The sequence below is a fragment of the Equus caballus genome, chromosome 1 (assembly GCF_041296265.1).
Source record: "Equus caballus isolate H_3958 breed thoroughbred chromosome 1, TB-T2T, whole genome shotgun sequence".
NCBI classification, from domain to species: Eukaryota; Metazoa; Chordata; class Mammalia; order Perissodactyla; family Equidae; genus Equus; species Equus caballus.
Window position 1 is genome coordinate 56,958,109 of NC_091684.1, and position 24,004 is coordinate 56,982,112.

Consider the following 24,004-nt stretch of genomic DNA (forward strand, 5'->3'; position numbering starts at 1 on the left):
CAGATTTTTCTCCTGATTCCTCATCCCTGGGGATGAGTCTAAGCCACAAGAGGGTTCAGGTAACTTCCAACAGAGGATAGTTGGGAAGACAACCATCTACACATCCATCTGGATTTGCCTTGGCCCTTCACTGGCCTCCTGTTCCTGATGCAACTCCTCTCACCAGGCCTTCAGCACTGGACAGAGCTCGCTCAAATGGCAAGCGGACTGCAGCTCTCAGTTCCCGCTGCACCCATCCTATGGCACTGGTGATCCCTGAGGTCAGCTGTACCCTCGCCCATCCCTCTTCTGTCTGCTTCCGTTATCTCCTCCGTGTAACCAAACTCCCTGACCACATCCCTCAGATGACTTCTGCACCACACTCTGGTCCCAAGGAAATGTTCTGATGCCCTTCCACACTATTTCAGAAGAGAAAAGAATTCTGGCTGACAACATGGTAGAAAACTTTCACTCTGCTCCTAAGATCCCTAGAAACCTTCCTACCCTCAGAGGTCGAGATTAGAGCTGGGATTCACTGATCATCTCAGATTCCCCAAACTTCAATGGAGGAAGTTCTACTATGTCTCCCGCCCTGGGGGAAGAGCAGTGGCAGACAGTGGTAAGAGACAAGAACAAAAGCAGACTGTCTAAGCTTGTTCTGTTCCCATCCAACTCTCCTCCTTCTCTCCAGCTTGGAGGGTGTTTCCTGGGGTGGCAGGGAAGAGGGAGAAAGACGATCTGGTTATGCTTACTTGCCTTTCCTTGCAAGATATCAAGAATTTGCCATTTTTTATTATCTAGGCCTGACTTGAAACTTCTGTCTAACGTGGGGTGGTCCGTAAGAGAAAACAAAAAAAGAACATAATGTCTCAAAGCAAAATTATGCCACACAATCTGGCATTTTGCTTCTAGGAAAGTAGCCCCATTTCCACAATACCTGGAACTCTTAATTTTTCCATATCAATCTCCTTTATTAACATTCCTTTAGCAGCTACCATGTGTCCTCTAGAGCACTGGTTCCCCTCTCTAGGACTAACTTTCCCCTTATGGTTACATATGCTTTTCCACACCTCTCCTTGTTAAATAGTTTGCCCTTGGCACTCCCTGCAGACAATCCTACTGCCTGCACATTAAGCATCAGGGGATCTATTTTAGTCCATGTCATAAGAAATTGGGAAAAGGATGGAGAGGATAGAGACTAGAATCAACAGGCCTGGTCTTACAGGGCATTATCAAAATGTAACCCGCTTTCACGCTTCATTTCAAGGCTCAGGTCATAACCCTATGATAACATTCCCATCACATGATTATTGCAATAATTAAATAAGTTGAAGACCTAACCTGTAAGGTAGGCATTCCCACAGCTTCAGAGATGGAAAATCTTCATTACTACAGAATGTCCAACAGGCACTGTCTCCTAACATTCCGACTCTCTGTCAATAATCTGAAAATGAACATTTATGTGCACAAGAAGTCCCTCTGTTATTATGTGAATAATCATCATCTGTTTCTTCTTTATTAAAGTGAAATGCTGCCTGGTATGTTTCTCACGGCAGAGCACCCTGGTAGACAGTATTTACATAACGCTGGGAAGAGTCTATCTTGTTTCCATAAAATCACTTTCTTTATAATTCTATTATTTTTTTACAGCCCCTTCTAGTAGAAAATGGCTTCCATGCATAAAGAGCACAGCTTTTATCTTGCTGTGTGACAGACTCATATGCCTTTTTATTTTCAGCAGACTAGCCTCACACACTGGTGGGGATTTTATTCATGAATACATGGCTTGTGTTAGTGTCTAGAAGGAAGATAACTTTAAAAAAAATAATAAAGCATTTCTGCTTTACTGAAGCCAAGTTCCAGGTTTCTGTATGATTTAAAACATCAGGTGCCAGACCCGCGGCCAAGTGGTTAAGTTCGCGCACTCCACTGCGGCGGCCCAGGGTTTCGCTGGTTCAGATCCTGGGCGCAGACGTGGCACCGCTCATCAGGCCGTGCTGAGGTGGCATCCCACATGCCACGACTAGAAGGACCTGCAACTAAGATATACAACTACGTACCAGGGGGGATTTGGGGAGATAAAGCAGGAAAAAAAAAAACAAAACATTGACTCACTATTTTTTTTAATGCATTTGCCTTAAAAAAAAATCCAGGGGCTGGCCCGGTGGCGCAGCGGTTAAATTCGCACGTTCCGCTTCTCGGCGGCCCCGGGGTTCGCTGGTTCGGATCCCGGTGCGGACATGGCACTGCTTGGCAGCCATGCTGTGGTAGGCGTCCCACGTATAAACTAGAGGAAGATGGGCACGGATGTTAGCTCAGAGCCAGGCTTCCTCAGCAAAAAGAGGAGGACTGGCAGTAGTTAGCTGAGGGCTAATCTTCCTCAAAAAAAAAAAAAATCCAGACTTCTCAAATTATTGCATAATAATTTGGAGTTTTCTTTCCACAGGAGGGTCGTATCCCCTGTTATTTATTCCACCCCTGGCCCAAGAGACGTTTCTGTAAAGCCAGTTTTTGAAGTATGGTTAAGTTAAGGAGAATATTCATATAGGTGACTAGATATGAAATGAGTTATGGTTTTGACAACATGGTTATCTGTTATGAGGAAATTTTTAATTGCTTATAACATAATGCAATGAAATTAATTCTTAGCACTGTCCTAATTCAATCAGTTTTGGATTACAGTTCACAATGAGATGTAGAAAACAAGAAATGTTGATTTTATCTTTCATTAATAATCATAAGCTATATATTATTTCTGGTGTCTATAATTCCTCTGATACACACTTATCATCTTCAGAGGACTCCTAGGGGATATGCACTTCACCTTCAATATGCCATATATCAATCTTAACTATTTTTTTTTTATTATTCTGGAGTGTGATTGCTCTTTCCAGTTTATTAGTCTTCAAAATAAATACTTTTTAATGCTAAATTTCATAAAAATAGTAAGTTACCAGTCTCATTTATTTATCCTAAAATTACTCACAGTTACACAGCCTCTTCAGCATCATTAGCAGGTTTTTAAGTCTCCTCTAAGAGCTTGATCTTAGAGTGTGCTTATTGACCTCAGGTCTCTTATAGAACCATATGCAAAAGGACCTTAAAATTGTGGGATGATAACATCTATTCCATTTACACCAACATCCTTGACTATTCTCATCTTCAGTTTTTTTCATATTGATATCCTAGTGACATTAAGAAATTACTAAATTTCTATAGCAGCAATGTGCACAAACAGTTCTCACATCAAAGGTAAGAAATAAACCACTCCAAAACCTCTTAAAAACACACAGTAACAAAGATGTCAAAATATTCTCTGTGTCTACAGTGCCAGATGTTTGCAGTAGAAAAAACTGCATAGCCATTGATACAAGTCACTCGTGAGCTCCACATGTTCACATGTACTAACTTACTTATCATAGATTACTTAATACAGAATCTAATTTAAGTTTCCTTCCTTTCATAAACTGCCTACCACTGGTACATTTCTATTTTCTTTTTCATGGATCCAATTCTAACCCATTATTTTAGCATAAAAATGGTCAAATATCTTAAGCCAGGAGTTTTGTACTCTCTGTTTTCAAGACAAAAATGTTTCCTGATAGATTTTTAAAACATTCCAAAAAGATCATTTCTTCTAAGTTTAAAACAAAGTTCAGGTACACTTAATGCATTTACTTCAGTTTAGTGTTTAGATTTAATGTTTCCCATGTCCTAAGTAAAATAAACATCGTTCCCCAGTCACCAAATGAGATGGACCTTAAGTGTGCCTACTCTTCCTACATGGTATAGACATATATTTTTATTAGAGTGAGCAAGAGGCAAGCTAAAACTTTCTGTCCAATATCTTCCCAACAAATACACACTGCTGCTTACCAAAAATTCTCTTTATTCACATGACACTGTATCATATCCCCAGGACTTGCTGCTCTGACCCAAAGTGAGAAGTGATGCCTGGAGACAATATCAAGATGGTGGCATAGGTGGACTCTGAACTCGCTTCCCCCCATGGACACAAATTTAAAACTACTCTTGGAACAATTACCCCTGAGAGAGAACTGAAAGCTGGATAAAAAGAACTTCCACAATAAGGGACAGTGCTGACTGAGGTGCAAGAGGCAGAAATTCCTTTCTGAAGAGAAAAAAGCCACCTTCAAGCCACAACACTTCAGCACTGGCCAGGAGCAATCTTAAGGTTTGAAGCCTTTCCTGGAGGAGTGAGGGATCTAAGAGGGGAGGCGTTACCAAAATAAGCAGGTTTTGGACTCAGCACAACCAAGATAAGTGTTGTAATATCTGGCTTTGCTGTCTATTAACTACAAAGGGGAATAGCCCCAGAAAAACTATCAGACAAAGGGGGGAAAAAGCCTGCTCTTAAAGGGCCCAGGCACAAATTCACCCATTTTGGAAAGCAACCTAAAATCACCAGAAAGAAAGGTGCACAGTCTTTGGTGAAAGAGACTCACTTGATAGGCTCTGGGTGCATCTCGATGAGAGGTGAGACTTCCCCAGAGACTGAGACATTGGCAGCAGCCATTATTCTGACCTAGTACAGGCATGCTGACACAGACCCTGGAAGATGCCATTGGAGTTCTTTCCCTGTCCTGTTAGCACAGAGGTATGCCCACCCACTAGAGCACCAATTTAATCCAGCTCAGACAGGGCAGGCAGCCCACCCTAGGGGCTGGCCCCACCCAACAGCAAGCCCTCAGGCAACTTGTGGGCCCAAATAGGTGGGGTGCCTGGAACCTCTTCAGCCAAGTGAGTGGGTCTGCCTCTGTGGGGCAGAGAGTGCAAGAGGAGCTGGCCTGCACTGGTGGAGTATGTGAGGCCTCTGCAGTGGGGTGACTGGATCTGCATCAGTGGGTTGAGGCACATGCATGTGGCAGGACTGTGATGAAAGGGTGTGGCCTTGTGGGCAGTGGGGCTTTTCAGCTGCAGCACACTTGTGCTTCTAAAACAGCCACATAGGGGATTGGCCCCATTTTCCAAACCCTGAAACAACTGGGAGCTCCTATGTCTGGGGCTGGCCCCACTCAGCTGCAATCCTGAGAGAGCTGACAAGAGCCTTGCAGGCCAGAGGCCTACAGCAATTGTTAGCCCTTGAGCCTAGCAAGGAGCCACACTGGGGACCTACTCACTTAACAGAAAGACTGCAGTAGGAATGTGCTATTAGACCTTTCAGCTAACTGTGCTGGGGCCCCACATGCCAGATAAAGTGACTGAAGGGTCCATAGCAGCCACATGAAGCTGAGTATTACAACCAGCTGGCCAGGAGGACAGTCTAGCCTCGCCAAGCACCCACAGCAAGAGCAACCCTGCTACAACAGAAGGACAAACATAACTCACACAGGGGACACTCTTGGAACATTTGGAACTGGTGATGAGAGGGAAGCACATTGTTGGGTTCATAAGGCATCTCTTACATAACGCCACTTCTCCAACATAGGGAGACGTAGCTGACCTACATAAAACATATATATAAGTGCAGAGAATGAGGCAAAATGAGGAGACAAAGGAATACATTCTAAGTAAGGGAACAGGACAAAACCACAGAAAAAAACCTAAATGAAACAGAGATAAACAATCTACCTGACAAAGAATTCAAACTAATAGTCATAAGGATGCTCATTGATCTTGGGAGAAGAATGGATGAACTCAGTGAGAAATTCAACAAGGAACTGGAAAATATAAAAAAGAACCAATCAGAAATGAAAAATACAATACTGGAAATGAAAAATTCACTAGAGGGACTCAATAGCAGAGTAGATGATACAGAAGAATGGATCAGTGAGTTGGACAAAAGACTAGAGGAAATAACCCAAGCTGAACAGATTAAAAAAAAAAAGAATTAAAACGAACAAGGACAGTCTAAGGGGTCTCTGGGACAACATCAAGTGCACTAATATCCTATTATAGGTGGCCCAGAAGGAGAAGAGAGAGACAAAGGAGCACAGAATCTATTTGAAGAAATAATAGCTGAAAACTTTCCTAACCTAAGGAAGGAAACAGACATCCAGGTCCAGAAAGCACAGAGAGCACCAAATAAGATAAACCCTAAGGGGCCCACAGCAAGGCACATTATAATTAAAATGTCAAGAATTAAAGATAAAGAGAGAACCCTAAAAGTCACAAGAGAAAGGCAACAAGTTACATAAAAAGGAAACCCCATAAGGTTAGCTGACTTCTCAGCAGAAACCTTACAGGCTAGAAGAGAGCGGCACAATATATTGAAAGTGCTGAAAGGAAAAAACCTACAGCCAAGAATACTCTACCTGCAAGGTTATCATTCAGAATAGAAGGAGAAATAAAGAGTTTCCAAGATAAGCATAAGCTAAAGGAGTTTATCACCAAGAAACTAGCCTTACAAGAAATGCTAAAGGGACTTATTTAAGTGGAAAAGAGAAGACCACAATGGAATAAGAAAAGTATTTTTTAAAAAAAAGCAATAAAATCACTGGTAAAGGCAAATATACAGTAAAGGTAGCAGATCAACCACCTATGAAGATAAACTGAAGGTGAAAAGACAAAAGTAATAATTATTTCCATGATAAGAGGGTAATGGATACACATGCACAAAAAAAGAGGTTAGATATGATATCAAAAACATAAAATGTGGGAGGAGGAGAGTAAAAGAGTAGAGCTTTTAGCAAGAGGTCAAACTAAAGAGACCATCAACTTAATATAGATTGTTACATACAAAGATTATTATATGTGAACCTCATGGTAATCACAAAGCAGCAACCTATAATAAATATACAAAACATTAAGAAAAAGGAACTCAAACATAATGCTAAAGAAAGCCATCAAACCGCAAAGGAAGAGAGCAAGAGAAGAGGAAAGGAACAGGAAAGAACTACTAAAACACCCAGAAAAAAAGTAACAAAATGGCAGTAAGTACATTCTTATCAATAGCTACTTTAAATGTCAATGGACTAACTGCTCCAAGCAAAAGGCATAGGGTGGTTAACTGGAGAAAAAAACAAGACTCATATATATGCTGCATACAAGAGACACACTTCAGACCTAAAGACAATCACAAAGAAAGTGAAGGGATGGAAAAAGATACTCCACACAAATGGCAATGAAAAGAAAGCTGGGATAGCAGTACTTATGTCAGACAAAATAGACTTTAAAACAAAACTGTAATAAGAGACAAAGAAGGGCACTACATAATGATCAAGGGAACAATCCAACAAGAGGATATAAATTTGTAAATATCTGTACACCCAACATAGGAGCACCTAAATATATAAAGCAATTATTAACAGACATAAAAGGAGAAATAGATAGTAACACAATAATAGTATGAGACTTTAACACTCCACTTCCATCAATGGATAGATCATCCAAACAAAGATCAATAAGGAGACATTGGCCTTAAACAACACATTAGACCAGATGGACTTAGTAGATATATAGAGAATATTCCATCCAAAAACCACAGAATACACATTCTTTTCAAATGCAGATGGAACATTCCCACAGAAGATCACATATTACTCCACAAAACAAATCTCAATAAATTTAAGAACGTTGAAATAATACCAAGCATCTTTTCCGACCACAATGGTATGAAACTAGAAATGAACTACAGGAGGAAAATAGAAAAGTCACAAATATGTGGCGATGAAACAAAATGTTACTGAATAATGATTGTGTCAATAAAGAAATCAAAGGAGAAGTCAAAATAATACCTGGAGACAAATGAAAATGAAAATACAACATGCCAAAATTCATGAGATACAGCAAAAGCAGTTCTAAGAGGGAAGTGTATATCAATACAGACCTACCTCAACAAACAAGAAAAATTCCAAATAAACAATCTAACAGTGCATCTAAAGGAACTGGAAAAAGAACAAACAAAGCTCAAAATTAGTAGAAAGAAGGAAATAATAAAAATCAGAGCAGAAGTAAATGAAATAGAGACCGAAAAAAAAGAACAGAAAAAAATAAACGAAACCAAGACCTGGTTCTTTGAAAAGATAAACAAAATTGACAAACCCTTAGCTAGAATCACCAAGGAAAAAAGAGGGAAGGCTCAAATAAATAAAATCAGAAATGAAAGAGGAGAAATTACAATGGACACCTCAGAAATACAAAAGACTATAAGAGAATACTATGAAAAGCTACACATCAACAAATTGGATAATCTACAAGAAATGGATAAATTCTTAGAATCATACAACCTTCCAAAACTGAATCAAGAAGAAACAGAGAATTTGAATAGACCAATCACTAGTAAGGAGATCAAACCAGTAATCAAAAACCTCCCAAAAAATAAAACTCCAGAACTAGACAGTTTCCCTAGTGAATTCTACCAAACATTCAAAGAAGACTAATACCCATCTTTCTCAAACTCTTCCAAAAAACTGAAGAGAAGGGGAAGCTTCCTAACTCATTCTACGAAGCCAACATTACCCTGATACCAAAATTAGACAAGGACAACACAAAAAAGAAAATTACAGGCCAATATCACTGACGAACATCGATGCAAAAAATCTTCAACAAAATACTAGCAAATTGAATACAACAATACATTAAGAAGGTCAGACACTATGATCTGGGATGCAAGGATGGTCCAACATTCACAAATCATTCAACATGATAAACCAATTAACAAAATGAAGAATAAAAATCACATGATCATCTCAACAGATGCTGAGAAAGCATTCAACAACATACAGCATCCATTTATGATAAAAAAAACTCTCAATAAAATGGGTAAAAAGGAAAGTGCCTCAACATAATAAACATAATAAAGGCCATATATGACAAACCCTCAGCTAATATCATTCTCAATGGAGAAAAACTGAAAGCTGTCCCCCTAAGAACAGGAACCAGACAAGGATGCCCACTGTCACCACTCTTATTTAACATAGTATTGGAAGTCCTAGTCAGCACAATCAGGCAAGAAAAAGAAATAAAAGGGAGGCAAATTGGAACTAAAATGAAACTGTCAGTATTTGCAGAGGACACGATGTTATATACAGAAAACCCTAAAGAATCCACTAAGAAACTTTTAGAAATAATAAAAGAATACAGTAAAGTTGCAGAATACAAAATCAATGTACAAAAATCAGTTGCATTCTATACACTAACAACAGAGTAGCAGAAAGGGAAATTAAAAATACAATCCCATTTACAATTGCAACAAAAAGAATAGAATATCTAGGAATAAGCTTAACCAAAGAGGTGAAAGACTTGTACACTGAAAACTATAGAACATTGATAAAAGAAAAAAAAGAAGATGCAAAGAAATGGAAAGATATTCTGTGCTCTTGGATTGGAAGAACTGACATAGTTAAAATGTACATACTTCCTAAAGCAATCTACAGATTCAATGCAATCCCTATCAAAGTTCCAATGACATTTTTCACAGAAATAGAACAAAGAATCCTAAAAATTATATGGAACAACAAAAGACGCCAACACCAAAGGAATCCTGAGAGAAAAAGAACAAAGCTGGAGGTATCACACTCCCTGATTTCAAAATATAGTACAAAGCTATAGTAAACAAAACAGCATGGTATTGGCACAAAAACAGACACACAAACCAACAAACCAAAGGAACAAAATTCAGAGCCCAGAAATAAACCCACACATCTAACGATAGCTAATTTTCAGCAAGGGTACTAAGAACATACAGTGGAGAAAGGAGAGTCTCTTCCATAAATGGTGCTGGGAAAGCTGGACAGCCATATGCAAAAAACGAAAGTAGACCAGTATCTTACACCATGCACAAAAATCAACTCAAAATGGATTAAAGACTTGAACATAAGATCTGAAACAATAAACTTCTGGTAGAAAACATAGGAAGTATGTTCTTCAACATTGGTCTCAGCAGCATATTTTCAAGTACCGTGTCTGACTGGGCAAGGGAAACAATAGATAAAATAAACAAATGGGACTACATCAAACTGAAAAGTTTCTGCACAGCAAAGGAAACCATCAACAAAACGAAAAGACAACCTAACAATTGGGAGAAGATATTTGCAAACCACATATCTGATAAGAGGTTAATATCCAAAATATATAAAGAACTCGTACATCTCAACAACAAAAAAACTAACAACCCAATTTAAAAATGGGCAAAAGATCTGAACAGACATTTTTCCAAAGAAGATACACGGATGGCCAACAGACACGTGAAAAAATGTTCAATATCATTAATTATTAGGGAAATGCAAATCAAAACTACAAAGAGATATCACCCCATTCCTGTCAGAATGGTTATAATTAACAAGAAAGGAAATAAGTGTTGGAGAGGATTGGAGAAAAGGGAATTCTCACACACTGCTGGTGGGAGTGCAAACTGATGCAACCACTACAGAAAACAGTATGGAGCTTCCTCAAAAAATTAAGAATAGATCTACCATATGATCCAGCTATTCCACTTCTGGGAATTTATCCAAAGAACATGAAAACTTGAATGCTCAAAGATATATTCACCCCTATATTCATCGTGGCATTATTCACAACAGCCAAGACTTGGAAGCAACCTAGGTGCCCATCAAGGTACAAAGGGATAAAGAAGATATGGTATATATACACAATGGAATACTACTCAGGCATGAAAAACAATGAAATCTGGCCATTTGTGACAATGTGGATGGACCTTGAAGGTATTATGCTACCTAAGAAAAATAAGTTAGGGGGAGAAAGTCAAATACCATATGATCTCACTCATAAATAGAAGATAAAAACAACAACAAACAAACACACAAAGGTTGGATTGGTGGAGGGGAAGGGGGAGGAGGAGGGAAAAGGGGCGATTAGGCACATGGATATGATGGTGGATGACAATTACTTTTTGGGTGGTGAACATGATGCAAGTTTACACAGAAACTGAAATATAATGTTGTACACCTGAAATTTATATAATGCTGTAAACCAGTGTTACTGCAATTAAAAAATTAGTTAATTAATTAAAATGATTGAAACAAAAAGAAGTGGTGCCTTTATCCTGAGGAATGAGCCTTGAGCTTAGACCGAAAAGCTAACAAAGCCCTAAAACTTAAAGATTTACCAGACTATCATACTTAGTTTCGCTAAATTCACACATGACAATTACTGAAATTGTCAAAAGTAACCTAACCATACTTAATGACTCTAACATTGAAGCTGAGGAAATGACAAAAATTTAATTATCTTTAATTTTACAAATTAGAATGAAGACCTAAGTGTATAACTATCAGCGATGAAGCACATGGTGGACCAACAGAAGTACCAAGAAAGGCTTCAGTACTCCCAGTGTTTGGATGGAGAGCTTAGCACAATAGAGATAAATATGAATATTAAATCAGAGTGAGGAACCATTATACTTTCTTCATTAATCAAACAGTACGTTTAAAACAAAATATGTAACAAATTCAGGGCACAAAAAAAGCCCTCAAAATAATCAGAACAGTTTCATCTCATAGTCTAAGTACCTCGCATCAACAATAAGCACCACACTTGGAAAAGTAGCCACAGGTCAGCTGTTGGTGCTGTGTGGCTACAGCCACAGATCATTACCCACTTAATTGTGTATATATCTAACGCGCTCATACAGCTCTTTTGGAACAAAGGTTTTATAATGGAGTAGCTGATAAATCCTTAACTATGGCATGACCAGATGCTATAATAACACAAGCAGCATTTCTATAGAGAATATTAGCATGTATTAATGCTGTATGCTACAACAGAGAAACAAATTAGATTCATAAAAGTACAGTTAAAAATAAGAGTGCAATAGTCATTACAGGTTGATATGGTGACATCTTGCTAAAATCCCTTCAGTCATACTAAAAATGTTAAGCAAAATATATTTAATTTGGTCAACGAATACAAGTGTTAACCTGCCATAGAAGGAAGAAAAGCTATTTACATTGTAAAGATTGAAAGATATCCCATCTAATTTACAACATGATGCTGAACAATATTAATTAGATTAATTAATTTTTTTTTTTTGGTCATTTAAAACCAGGGTGTATGGAAGAAAACTAATACATACTGAACAGAATATGGAGCAAACCAGCAACGCTGCTCCATCTTCTGGTGATATTTCCCCTCATCTAGACATATTTCAGCCTAAGTGTTTCTACTGCTGTCACATTTGGAGCATGAGAAATAATAAAAAAGTTGATTAGCTTCCTCCTAAATAGCAAACTTGAAAGTGTCCAAATATAGTATTTTAGAGAGTAAAAATGAGTATGCTTTAAAAAATAAAGGAATAAACTGAATTTCTCATTACATATTAAATTAGCCCTCAGGCAATCAGCCCCTAACAAACAAACAGCTTACCATCTACAAAAGACGGCATGATTGGTGTGTGCATGTTTAAAGCTCTGCTGTCAGCAGAACTGTCGGCCTCATCTAAGCAGCATCAACACTGCCTTTGAATTTTAGCCAGCAGTGCTCTAGGCGTGCTCCCAGCACTGCTAGTAAGACGGAGCGCTGTAGCTGTAGCAGGAATCTTTTCACCTGACAAGGACACGGTAACAGTCATTGCGATGTTTTCTAACTGTGCACACAGGTAGAGGCGCACAGCTTGAATACACAAATTTAACAAGAATAGGTTTGAGATTACAATTTACATCAGTTGTATAGTAAGCATGTGACTGAGCTTGCTTTTCTGGAACAACTCCTGCTGAGTCAATGCCAGCTGGTCCCAGGTCAGTTTAACCAAGTCACAGTGGCCACCTCAGGGCTAAAATACTATGTTGTCACTCGTCTTCAGCTCCCTGTACCTTAGACTCAGCTGTTTTCATATTTGATCATTTTCAATTTTGGCAAAGCAATGTACAAAGGACAACTTCTACAACTACTGAAATATGTAAAATACAAAAACACAATATGTCTGTGAAGAAACCTGTCCTTTCCCATGGCAGGGAAACATCAAAATAAACTATAACATTTTAAAGGATATGATAGTAAGGATAGCAATATCTTCTACATCCTACACATAGACACAAACCTTACTACTGGATCATCATTCAAATCCAAAATATTTACTGAATACTTAACTATGTTCCAGGGACTGTATTTGGCTCTTAAGATACAATTGGAAATAATGCTCTCCTACAATTTATTATTTAAACTGCCTTGGTACTTGAAGTGTGGTCCATGGACCAGCAGCATCAGCATCACTGAGGAGCTTGTTTGACTCTCCAGTCTCACTCCAAAACTAGTCAATCACAGTTGGTATTTTAACAAAAGTCCCATGTGATTTGTATACATATTAAAGTTTGGAAAGCACTAGTTTAGAAGATGCAGGATCTAGAAGTTGTCAAAGAAATCAAAATTCCTATGCAATATAAAGGAACTAAATGATATTTTCTCTATTATTTGTGTACCCATGTATTGAAGTGATAATGCTGGAACTAGATGCTTATAATTCCTTCCTCTCCTAAAATGGTGTAATATTATTGCACTGAGTTTTCTTTTTAAAAAAATGACACTACTGAATGATTTCCACTTATAGGCCCCTCAATGGCTAATACAGTATATACATACATACATAGATAGATAGATAGATAGATAGATAGATAGATAGATAGATAGATGTTAAAAGTATCTTTGTTGTTCCTGCAGTTTGATATGAGACCTAATCCCCTAGATGACTCCACAGTCCCAAAGCAACAAGGTCCCTACAGACTCAAGGAAGTCCATGCCCTTGCTAGTCCTCTTTTCATTCTGGTAGAAAATTCTATTCTGGTTCAGATTCCTAGGGCCCAACCTGAAAGCCCAGAAACTCTAATTGGAGTGTAAGCATAATCGTAAAGAAATGGACTGCACTGAAAACTCAAATGTGGTGCATCCTCATTCAGTCCTTTTTTGTACATTTTTGTGAACAATCCAAAGAAGCCAACTTTCTTCCCCTGGCATAGGAAAGTTAAGATGGAGAGTAGCCAGAGGATTGCATTTTAAAGAAGACTCTACACCCTTGATTGGTGACAAGAGAAAGCAGAGGCTCCTCCCAAGGAAGACACTCACACTCTCAGATTCTATGGGACTAAGAGGGACACCTTCACTCCATAATGCCCTGGATGAAGGAGCACATCACTGCTGGGGAAGCTGGCAGAGTTTACAACAGAGGAAATGCTCCTGAAGACTCAGGAACCAACAGAGGTATGAATTTTCCTGGAGAGAATGGGGCTCACTTCCACAAATGCTGCCTTACAAGCCTCTCATCCCAACTGCAGCTAAGCAAGCCCTCACAGTCCACGAACCCCTGCGAAGCAAACTGACATTAGAAAGGACGCGTAACCAGCCTAGTCTCCAGGGTCATACAGCATTACAGATGCGAGAGGAATGCTTTTCCTATCTGTAGGCCCTCTCTCGGCTTCAGGATACAAACCAGAGATACCAAAGGATCAATATACAACTGGCTGACTTATGCTAAAGAACTCACAAAAGAACCAAAGAAAATATCACTTCCTGTTATCGTCCCAGCTCTACCAGCAGCGAGTGTACAAGATAGCAACTTGTACAAGATATTGAATCTCCTTGGGTCTCACTTTTCTCATTTCTAAAATAAAGCAGTTGGCTTAGATGAATTCTAAAGACTCAGTTTAAGGTGCTGATTCTTGTGTACCTTCTTTAGTTTGCATCTTAGGCCACCATAGGTCAAAATCTTAGCAGTGAAAAGTTAATCCTCTTTGCATGCACAGATCATTTTCAAAGCTACAAAACAGACTAGAGAAGATATTTTCAGAGTTAACTCTATTAGGACTTTAATTTCTCATCAATACCAACTTTTATTGACAATCTTATGGACTTAGGGAGGTCAATATAAGACAGACACAAATAAATGCCACATTGATGCAAACACTAAAGTTTTTTACCACCTCTGAAATTCCTATCAGCATTGTAAATTTTGAAAATAACCCATAACAAAGCATTAACTATTTTAATAAGCATTCCTCACCATGAAATAGCTATAAGCTTCCCACAAGGCAAACTATCATATAGCAAACAACCTTGTAAAAAATTAATAAATCTTTTCTGGTGCATTAAAATTAGCTAGTGTGTGCTTGATTCAACAGCTTTCTACCTAAGTGCCACCAATAAACCAAACCCCAGAGACAACAGATGGAAATAGAATAGCAAACCTTAGAACTTAAAAGATGTATTTATAATGTTTTTACCTTACTAAGTTAACAGAAGACACCTACTTGTCATGGTCATCAACCGTATCCAATGTGGAAATCAAACTTTAGAAGGAGAATAAATAAATAATATGTATCCTTTTGATCATTCATTTTTAAATAAAGGGTGAGGTTCTTACATAAAAATCCATACAGTTTTTTAACTTCAGACTATTACTATAGAAAAAGAAATCACCCTATAAACATCTGCAGTTTATGAAGTAGTGAAAATAGTTGGATGGCAATTGCTTTAAGCTGGAAATTAGGAAATGTGAATATTAATTGTCAATCTGCTACTGACTCGGAATGACCTTGAATGATGTATCCAAACTTTCTCTCTCCCTCTGCATCAGAAAACTGAAGAATAAATGTAATGTCATCTCTTTTTTTTCCCTTTGAAACAAATACCTGTGTGCAACTGAATAAAAATGAAATTGCACATGTAGTGGATAGAATAAAACATGTTTGGATTGGTTTGAACTTTGGTGTAGCTGTCTTATAAGTCAACATTTCTTATACCTGTGCAATGATTTTTTAAATGATGTCTGGAATGCTTTGAGATCTTCAGAAACAGTTTTATAAATGGCATAAATAATCATTTTACTTGATTGAGCAAATAAACAGAATACCATCTAAGACAGACATGAATATTTTAATATAGCAGTCTGGTTCACTTACTCTTAAAAGGAATCATTCAATCAGAACTCTTTCAAGAGAGTTGGATTCATTACAGAACAAGGAAAAGAAGGATCTTCTCCCAATTGAGCTATTAACATATTTCATCTAACAAAGGTCACTGAAGTGAATCTATTGCTTATAGAACCATTGTTCTAGAAGCTTATCACCTCCTCTCAGTACTCATTCAGCTCCCCTACCCCCTTACACTTTCCCTCAGACTGCATCTAAATAATCCCCGATGCAAATGTCTTTATTTTTACAAGTCTTAAGTAAAATATATTTACAACTTTCATTTTAGTGTTAACATAAATGGGAAGTTAGTTCTGCCTTATACTGTCCTTATAGATTAGCAAATCCCAATATTTTTAATGATATAAATATCATTGCATATCCCCTTATTCTAGATGACCCATAGCATTTTTATTGCTCCATGTCTTTCCATGGTTAAAGACTATCACTGCAATTCATCACCCTCCTCTTCTCTAAATGCTACAGTACAACAACAAGCCTAACACCATTCAGTTTTGTTTTGTTAAGCATTGTTTTCACCGAAGCCCTACATGGTTGTCTTGTAACGTCAGAGTTCTTGAGTTCCAGGGTAAGCCTAGGATTATTTTCTAATGGTCAGTCATTAACCACCTGGAATTTTATTTTTCAGTGCAAGGGTGTTAACCCGAAGTCATTCTCAGTAAATAAATTTCATCTAATTTATTTTCAATTTTTTCATTGATAAGGGATCATTTTAAATTCAATTCTTATCCTCAAAGGTATTATGTACCCTTCTGGTTTCAGAGTTATATAAAGAGATTAACTCACTCAGCTCAGTGAAAGAAAAAAGCATCTGTTCACTCCTGATCATCACTAAAGAGAGAACAATATTGTGCTGAATGATGCCACCTGGAACCACAGGAAAGTTCAGGTACACAGGATGTAATTATCACATGAATTGGAGTTTAGCCAGACCATTGGGTCTCTGACCCTATTTCCACCACTGATTAGCATCGGCACAATACTCAGGAACTTAATTTTACTGCCCACCAAGAGACACCACCTTAGAAATATGTGAGAACCAAATACTGCAACTCCTTCCCCGAGAAGTATCAACATGTTTTTGTGACACAGATCATCAACTGCTAGATTACATATGTCCAGAAACATTCTAGCCTATATGTTCAGAATAGTGCTGGACCCTATGCGCAGTATAAAAGTATACAAAATGGAGAATATTTCCTTAGGGAATTTACAAACCATGTAGAAAGATGATTTATGAGATTAATACAAAAACAACATTAAAAGAGGTACCACTTACACTAACTCCATGCCAGGCACTGTGATAAGTCCTTTATACACTGATTTCTTCAGCATGTACATACTTTATACTTTGTATATCGTTTTCTCAAAACAGGCTGTAAGTTAGGCGTTATTTTCCTGACATTTAAAAGAAGAAACTGTTGTACCCAAGGCAATACAAATAGTCTAAGCAAATTTGGCTGACTACGAAGCCCACACTCTAACCTGCACTACATGGATCCTCAGTGACTATATAATCAATCAGATGCTAAATTGTGTAGCATGGATACAAGCTAAGAATGGCAAAAAAGGAAGAGTTTACATACTAACTAGAGGTCACAGCAGAAAGTGTCATGAGGGAGGATAGACTTCAATTTGGCTTTAGAGAATGATTAGTAGTTAAATAAGCAAATAGAAAGGAGCTAGATATTCTAAATACCAAGTTATATAAAACTTGTGAAAAGGTCAGAAGGCAAGAATAGCATGATGGCATGAATAATGCCATGATCGGGGAGACAAGAGGGACAGCAGGGGTATACGATGTGTTCCAACGTGAATGTGCATCTTAAGTATAACATTTCAATTTTACATATTTTCACATCAGTGTGTAAATATGGTTTAGTCTACATAATATTCAACTCAATAATGTCAACTTTAATTTATATCAAAGGACTTCAGAAGCCTCTGGGAAGGTAATGTGTCATAATGCTTTTATAAGTGTTAAAGGTAGAAGAAAAGAGAAAGAAATTAAATTAGAATCCAGATTATCAAACTTTATTTTATTTTATTCCATAAAACCAAAGCCCCAAGGAAATCTCTTGATTTATAACCTCTCAAATTAATACATAAATCTGGGCTCTGGGCCGGCCCTGGGGATGAGGGGTTAAAGTTCCGCACACTCCACTTTGGTGGCCCAGGTTAGTAGGTTCAGATCCTGGGCGTGGACCTACTCCACTCATCAGCCATGCTATGGAGGCATCCCACATACAAAATAGAGGAAGAATGGCACTGATGCTAGCTCAGGGCAAATCTTCCTCACCAAAAAAACAATCTGGGCTCTAAGTAATAGCTGAAGCTTGGTATTCATATGTGACATCAACCAGGAGGATAAAAACCAAGCAATCCAAGCAGATAAACTCCAAGATTGCATCTCCAGATAGTAAAAACTGAAAAAGTGTCCAGATTCTTGGGTTGATCCTGCTTTGTCATCCATTTACTTCAGGCTGACTCATCCTGGAAAACCCCCACCTCATCTATCATGGTCTCCTCTAACCTTTTCCATTCAAAGCTATTTTCAACATTAGTCTTTTCAAAATTCGGAAAATGGAGAGATGCTTGTGCCCTGACCTAAAATATAGCCTAAGAAATAGCTGAAGAATGAGCACCCACTCTTAAAAAAACAAAACGAAAAAAAAAGGAAAGAAGAAAAGAAAAGAAAAGGCTAAGCTCATACCTAGGAGAGAAAGCACAATAACTCCAAAAAGAGAAGTAAAAGAATAGAGCAGAGTACTCCAGAGATCTATCAGGCCCTTGGAAAGAAATCTCTCCAAATGATGTTTAAAATGTCATAGAAGGAGGCAGAAAATAAAATCTAATGAATGAGTCCCAGAAAATAATTATAGTCCATTCACTGGACATCCATAATTCACAGTTAAGGTAAATTGATACTTTGTGTTTGTTTAAAAAATGATGAAAAATGAAATACATTAGGAGAAAATCTAAGTGATACATAAGGCAAGGGGCAATCTTTCAGCCTTTGGCATCCAGGAAGCCTAAGAGTTAATGCGTTTCTGAATTTTATAAGTGCAGTAAAACATCAATTTTAATTGCCTGTAATCTTAAGGCAAAACTTTTGGCACACATCCTTGTTCACAGGAACAACAGCACCACCAAGGATTTACTGAGCATTTGCCATGGGTCAGATACTGTTGTGAGCACTGCAGAGGATACAGCACTGAAGGTGACAGATGAGGCCCTGTCCTTATGGAGCTTACGTTCTGTCATGAGGAATGATAAATACGGTTGGACCAGGGAACAAACCATGACTAATTCTCTGGTACAAAGAATCCTGCCTTATAAGGCAGAAGCTTTCTTGCTGAATTGCAATTTTACAGAGACCCGAATCTTTTCTAGTAGGAAAAACTTTCTGGTGTTTGTTTAATAGGTTTTGTGGACTTTAAAGGAGGTAGCATGGGAGAGAAAAGACTAATCCCATCAAGCCAGGGAAAGGTTAATGTTCTGACTCTGAACCCTGCCCATCCAGTAAACACAGTTCATCTGTGGCTTTGGTACAGAAGAACTTGGTTAATATAACAAATTTCTAGGACACTCTGCTACATTTGGAAGCAAAATGGGAAATAAACAAAGTTTGTTTTTGCTATTCCCTGCCATCTCCCTCATTCACTAAGTCTTCCCGTATTCCTCTCTTTTTCCTTTTTCTATTTTGAGATTTTTTTAATTCTTCAAAAATCAATGTTTTAATTTACTAGATGCATAAAGAATAAACCAAACTATAGTTTAATTTCCCTTACTTTATCCCTTTTGTCTTATCTGTATAAGTCCTTTTCTCTCTTTTTTTATCCCTCTTTGGTCCCTGACTTTCTTTCTACTCTACCATCCTTCTCATTCTGACCATTTCCCTCCAATTCCCCTTCCATCTTGCCAGGAAGAAAAAAAATAATCACTAGATATAGGGAAAGGTGGAGTCGAGTAAGACAAGGGGTTGGCAGTATGCTATATGTGCAGATAAATCCACTTCATAAGGATTTGTCCTTCTGAGTTTAAAAACTAGCCTTGTGTGAATAAATTTCACTAGAACTAGGGTTACCAGACGTAAGATTTAGAAGATTGTAAAAATAAAGTTTTATACATTTTCTTAGCTGTCTGACGTTCTTTCAAAACTCCTTTTGTGTTTTTGTATATACTGAACAATTTGCATGAGAGGAAGAGATGGGGAGAGAACTGGCCCTGTCTTTTGCCTCTCACCAGAGGCCCATTTTCAAATGTCTCTTTAAGCCCGATCTGGCCTCTTCTAAAACTGCATTCATATTGCATGCCTAGAACTCCTCACTTTACTGTCCCCCAGCCTGGCTCCCTGCAGGGCTATTGGGAATAAGATCTGCAAAATGTCCAGGTTTGGAGTCGGACTGATTCAGATTTGAAGCCCAGCTTCACATCTTATTAGCCCAATGGCCTTAGGCAAGTTACTTAACTCTCTCAACAGTTTTCTCTTCTGTAAAATGGTGCTCATAAAACCAAATCCATTATAATGTTATAAGCATCTTATGATCTAATCTGTAAATCTATTAATCACACTACGTGGCATATAGTTTTCATTTAATAAACCATATATATGACATATATACATATACATAAGAAAACATATATATTTACTCCATGTGCCCATCTTTTCCTCACATACATGTGCAATTACCTATCAACGCCATTTTCCCAGAGTTTTGCCCTTCTGCCCTTGAAGCATTCACATTTTTCCAAACTCACAATTAGCTAATGTAAGAATCTAATCACTGAGGATGTGCTAATGAGAAAGGCTAAGAGAAGAGGACAGTGACTACTGCCTGCCAACTCAAATACCCCTTAGTGGTAAAATATGACTCTTGGAAACAAAACTGTTCTAAAAATTGCATAAGCCAGAACTGTCATTCATGGTGTGAATTTTAAGCAGCAGCATCTGGGAGCTTAGTGTAGTAGCTCTCAGTAACTGACTGCTTCTGTTGCATGTGCTAATACCTAGGACACTACTAATTAAAAAATAAATAAATAAAACTTAAATGGGTAGTGTGTCCTTTTTTATATAAATTAAAATATTTGCTGAGACACTGCATTTGCCTAGGAACATTCTACAAGACAAATATAACTCCTAGGAAAATAGGGTCATGGGAGGGTCAAATGCCCATGTAATGTCTGTGATAAAGCAAAGCCTAGAACATAATTCTCTTTTCAAGTCAGTATTTCTAGACCTTACCATGTTGACTTCATGAGGTGTAACTAAATATAGGAAGTCCTGCTTTGAAATCACCCCCCGACCCCCAAACCCTCCCCACAAAAGACCCAAAATTTGTGAATTAGGCAATGGCAAGAAAGTAACACCCTCTGCCACAGTAGCAGGAAAGACGAGTAATGGACTCAGTGCCTGGCCATGCGAGTCAGCCACTTAGTCATTTTTCTAGAAGCTATCCATCATTGAGCACATTCCCGAATTTCATGTAACCTAATTTAAACGTCTAACTGGCTGTTCTGATCGGAATAAACATTGGATCAAAGTAAAACCTTGACGACCCTGACACCTAGTGGCTTGAAGAAAGTGGAGAAGGTCCAGCTTGGTTCAGTATCTCAAAACACACAGAATTTAACGATTATTAATATTATAAAATACTAATTCTAAAAGCAACCCCACAAAAGCCTATTTTGGCTCTCAATCTATCTTGCAGTCTATGCAAGGAGGTGAAAAAAACTTGCATTTGTAAAGTATATTATCCTTCAAACTTACGCATTTAGCAAATTTTTACTAATCTCCAGAGGTCAAACAAGAAAACTAAAGATAATGGGGAAAAAAATCTATTTTGGTATATTTATGACTCTTTTCCTTAATTTTGTATGTATACCCAGGTCTTTTACCTGGGCTTGAGGTGATTTTTCTCCTCCAGGATCCCCCTGTTAAATATAAAAGCCGTCTGGCCACGCCATCATAGACATTCCCTTTATGCTACTGAGGCATCTTAGTCAAAGGGTAGTTGGACCTTCACAAACCAGCAGCAGGTTCTTTTTAAGAAAAATACAAGGACATGTGGAAACCGCTAAAGTACACATCTAAAAGCAAAGATCACACTGAAAGCTGAGGAAGCTGTATGAACACGGCAGGTCAGCACAGCACAGCACACCTTATTTCTGCCTTAAACATTAAAAGAGAAGTCTCCCCAGACCCACCTGAACCTCTTAACAGGCAGGACGGCAGGAAGACTAAAGTGTTCATCTCCTCCACCAAGAAGAACTCTGACTCCTACCTGCTGACGTTTGAAGGCTAAATAATCCAGATTTTCCAGCTCCTTCCCAAGCTTCTGGTAGGTTTTCTGAAGGTCAGATTTGTCGGAAACATTTTTAAGAGACTCAAATGTCCTTTGAAACTGAAATTGAAAACAAAAGTAAGTCATTAGGATAGCAGCACATTTTTCTCAAATTCCTAACCGGCTAACAGAGAGAAATAGCCCATACTGAGCCTCAGTTTCTCCCGTTCATAATACAGGGATACCAAATGCTAGCTAATTGCCTTTCAATGAAATAACTAGGCACAATTATAGAGAATTAGAAACTGTATCCTAAAAACAAGCTACACTGTTGCATGAATGAAACTCCTGTTTAGTCCTCATTCCAACAAAAGAGCGTACTGCATTAAAAAAAAAAAAAAAAAAAACTCTTCATGTTTTAGGATACTCTGCTACATTTAAAGAAAAAAATTGCAATGAATGTATAATTTCAAATCATAATGAGGAAGTATTAAAAGAGTCCTCGCATTCTAATCATGGAAACAAATTTCTATAAAGGTAGCTGCTTGCCTCTGTAGAAATAACTATGCTTGAATAGGCACCCAGCAAACTTCAGCCAGGAAGCTCTCTCAGATCTTAGATTTCGAGAAGGAAGGGAAACTAACATTTTGATGATCAAAGCATATGTAGCATGTTCAACAAACGTTTATTCATTTCTGCTCTGTAACACGGTGAGTTACGAAATGAGTTCTGCTGAATCAGAATGCCTCTGTTCATCCTTATGTCAGAGACTAGATAAACACAAAGGAGACAAATTGCAGTGGGCACAGAATATCGTTCTGCTACTAATAATTAATCAAGCAAAGGGTGCTCACAAGAAATTGAATTCTTGGTTTATTTTAGTAAATTAGAACACACTTTGGAGGATTAGTGATTGAAAATGTCAAGTAATGTCATTTGCAAGAGATTTGCATTTGCTTTCTAGTCTCTTATTTCCCACATTCTCACTGCATGCCATTAGATAGATTTCTACAGATAGAGACTTCACCATCTTGAACACACCAGAACTCCACCGTGACTGTGATGCTTTGAGACAGGCTAATAAGATTTTATAGAATACAATTAAGTTTCCAGGGAAATTATTTGACCCTTACTATTTAAAACTCTACGGAATAAGTCATATTATAATGTCATTTTACTGAATTAAATCCTCAATTTCATGAGAGCAACATGTTTATCTCAATTCAAGGTGACAGAGGAAAAAGAAATGGGAAATAACAGTACTAAGCTTCCACAGCAGGACAGTAAATTAAATTCAACAAATAATCTTTTAGAACCTACTATGCACAAGACACTATGAATATAAAACATATTTCCTACCTCAAAGGAACTTGGAAACTAGACATGAAACTCAGAAACGAAAAGAACACTGACAACCCTGACATTGATTGAGCGCCTGCTCAGTGCCCGGACCTTTATGCTTTCCAATTTAATCCTCACGAGAACCACGGGCCCTCCTATTTCTCACCCCATCCTACGAGCAAGTAAACTGGGACTCAGAAAGTTTGAACTGGGTCTTTACTACAACATTTGTGCTTCTTCTACTCTACCATTAACTCCAACACAAGGTAGAACAGTAAAGGGAGTGCAAAAAGAGATAAAAGTAACACGTGCTGAAACAGAAAAAACTCATTGATCCTCATTGAGGGACTCGGGCCACATAGAAGGCACAAGGAAATGTGAGTTGGGGCTCAAATCACAGGAAGAGTTTTCAAAGCCTTAAAATGGGAACTGATTCTACCCATCTGTTTAAACACAGCCAAAGTGTTTAAACGAGCCAAAGTCTGCTCGTTTTTCCCCTTTTGTAGCATAGAAAACAAATTTCTTTTAATATAATTTTAATGACCTTTATATTAACTATTT

At 37.9% G+C, this 24,004-nt stretch overlaps 1 protein-coding gene across 30 annotated transcripts in view; it reads right to left on the reverse strand.

Annotated features, from left to right (window-relative positions):
- The window catches only part of CTNNA3 (catenin alpha 3), a 1,507,895-nt gene that overhangs the window by 1,328,716 nt on the left and 155,175 nt on the right, over positions 1-24,004 (reverse strand). For all 30 annotated transcript variants that reach the window (XM_070225803.1, XM_070225839.1, XM_070225762.1 and 27 more), the window contains one exon: positions 22,103-22,222. In XM_070225803.1, coding sequence (XP_070081904.1) covers positions 22,103-22,222 — 120 coding nt within the window. The remainder of the gene's footprint in view (positions 1-22,102; positions 22,223-24,004) is intronic.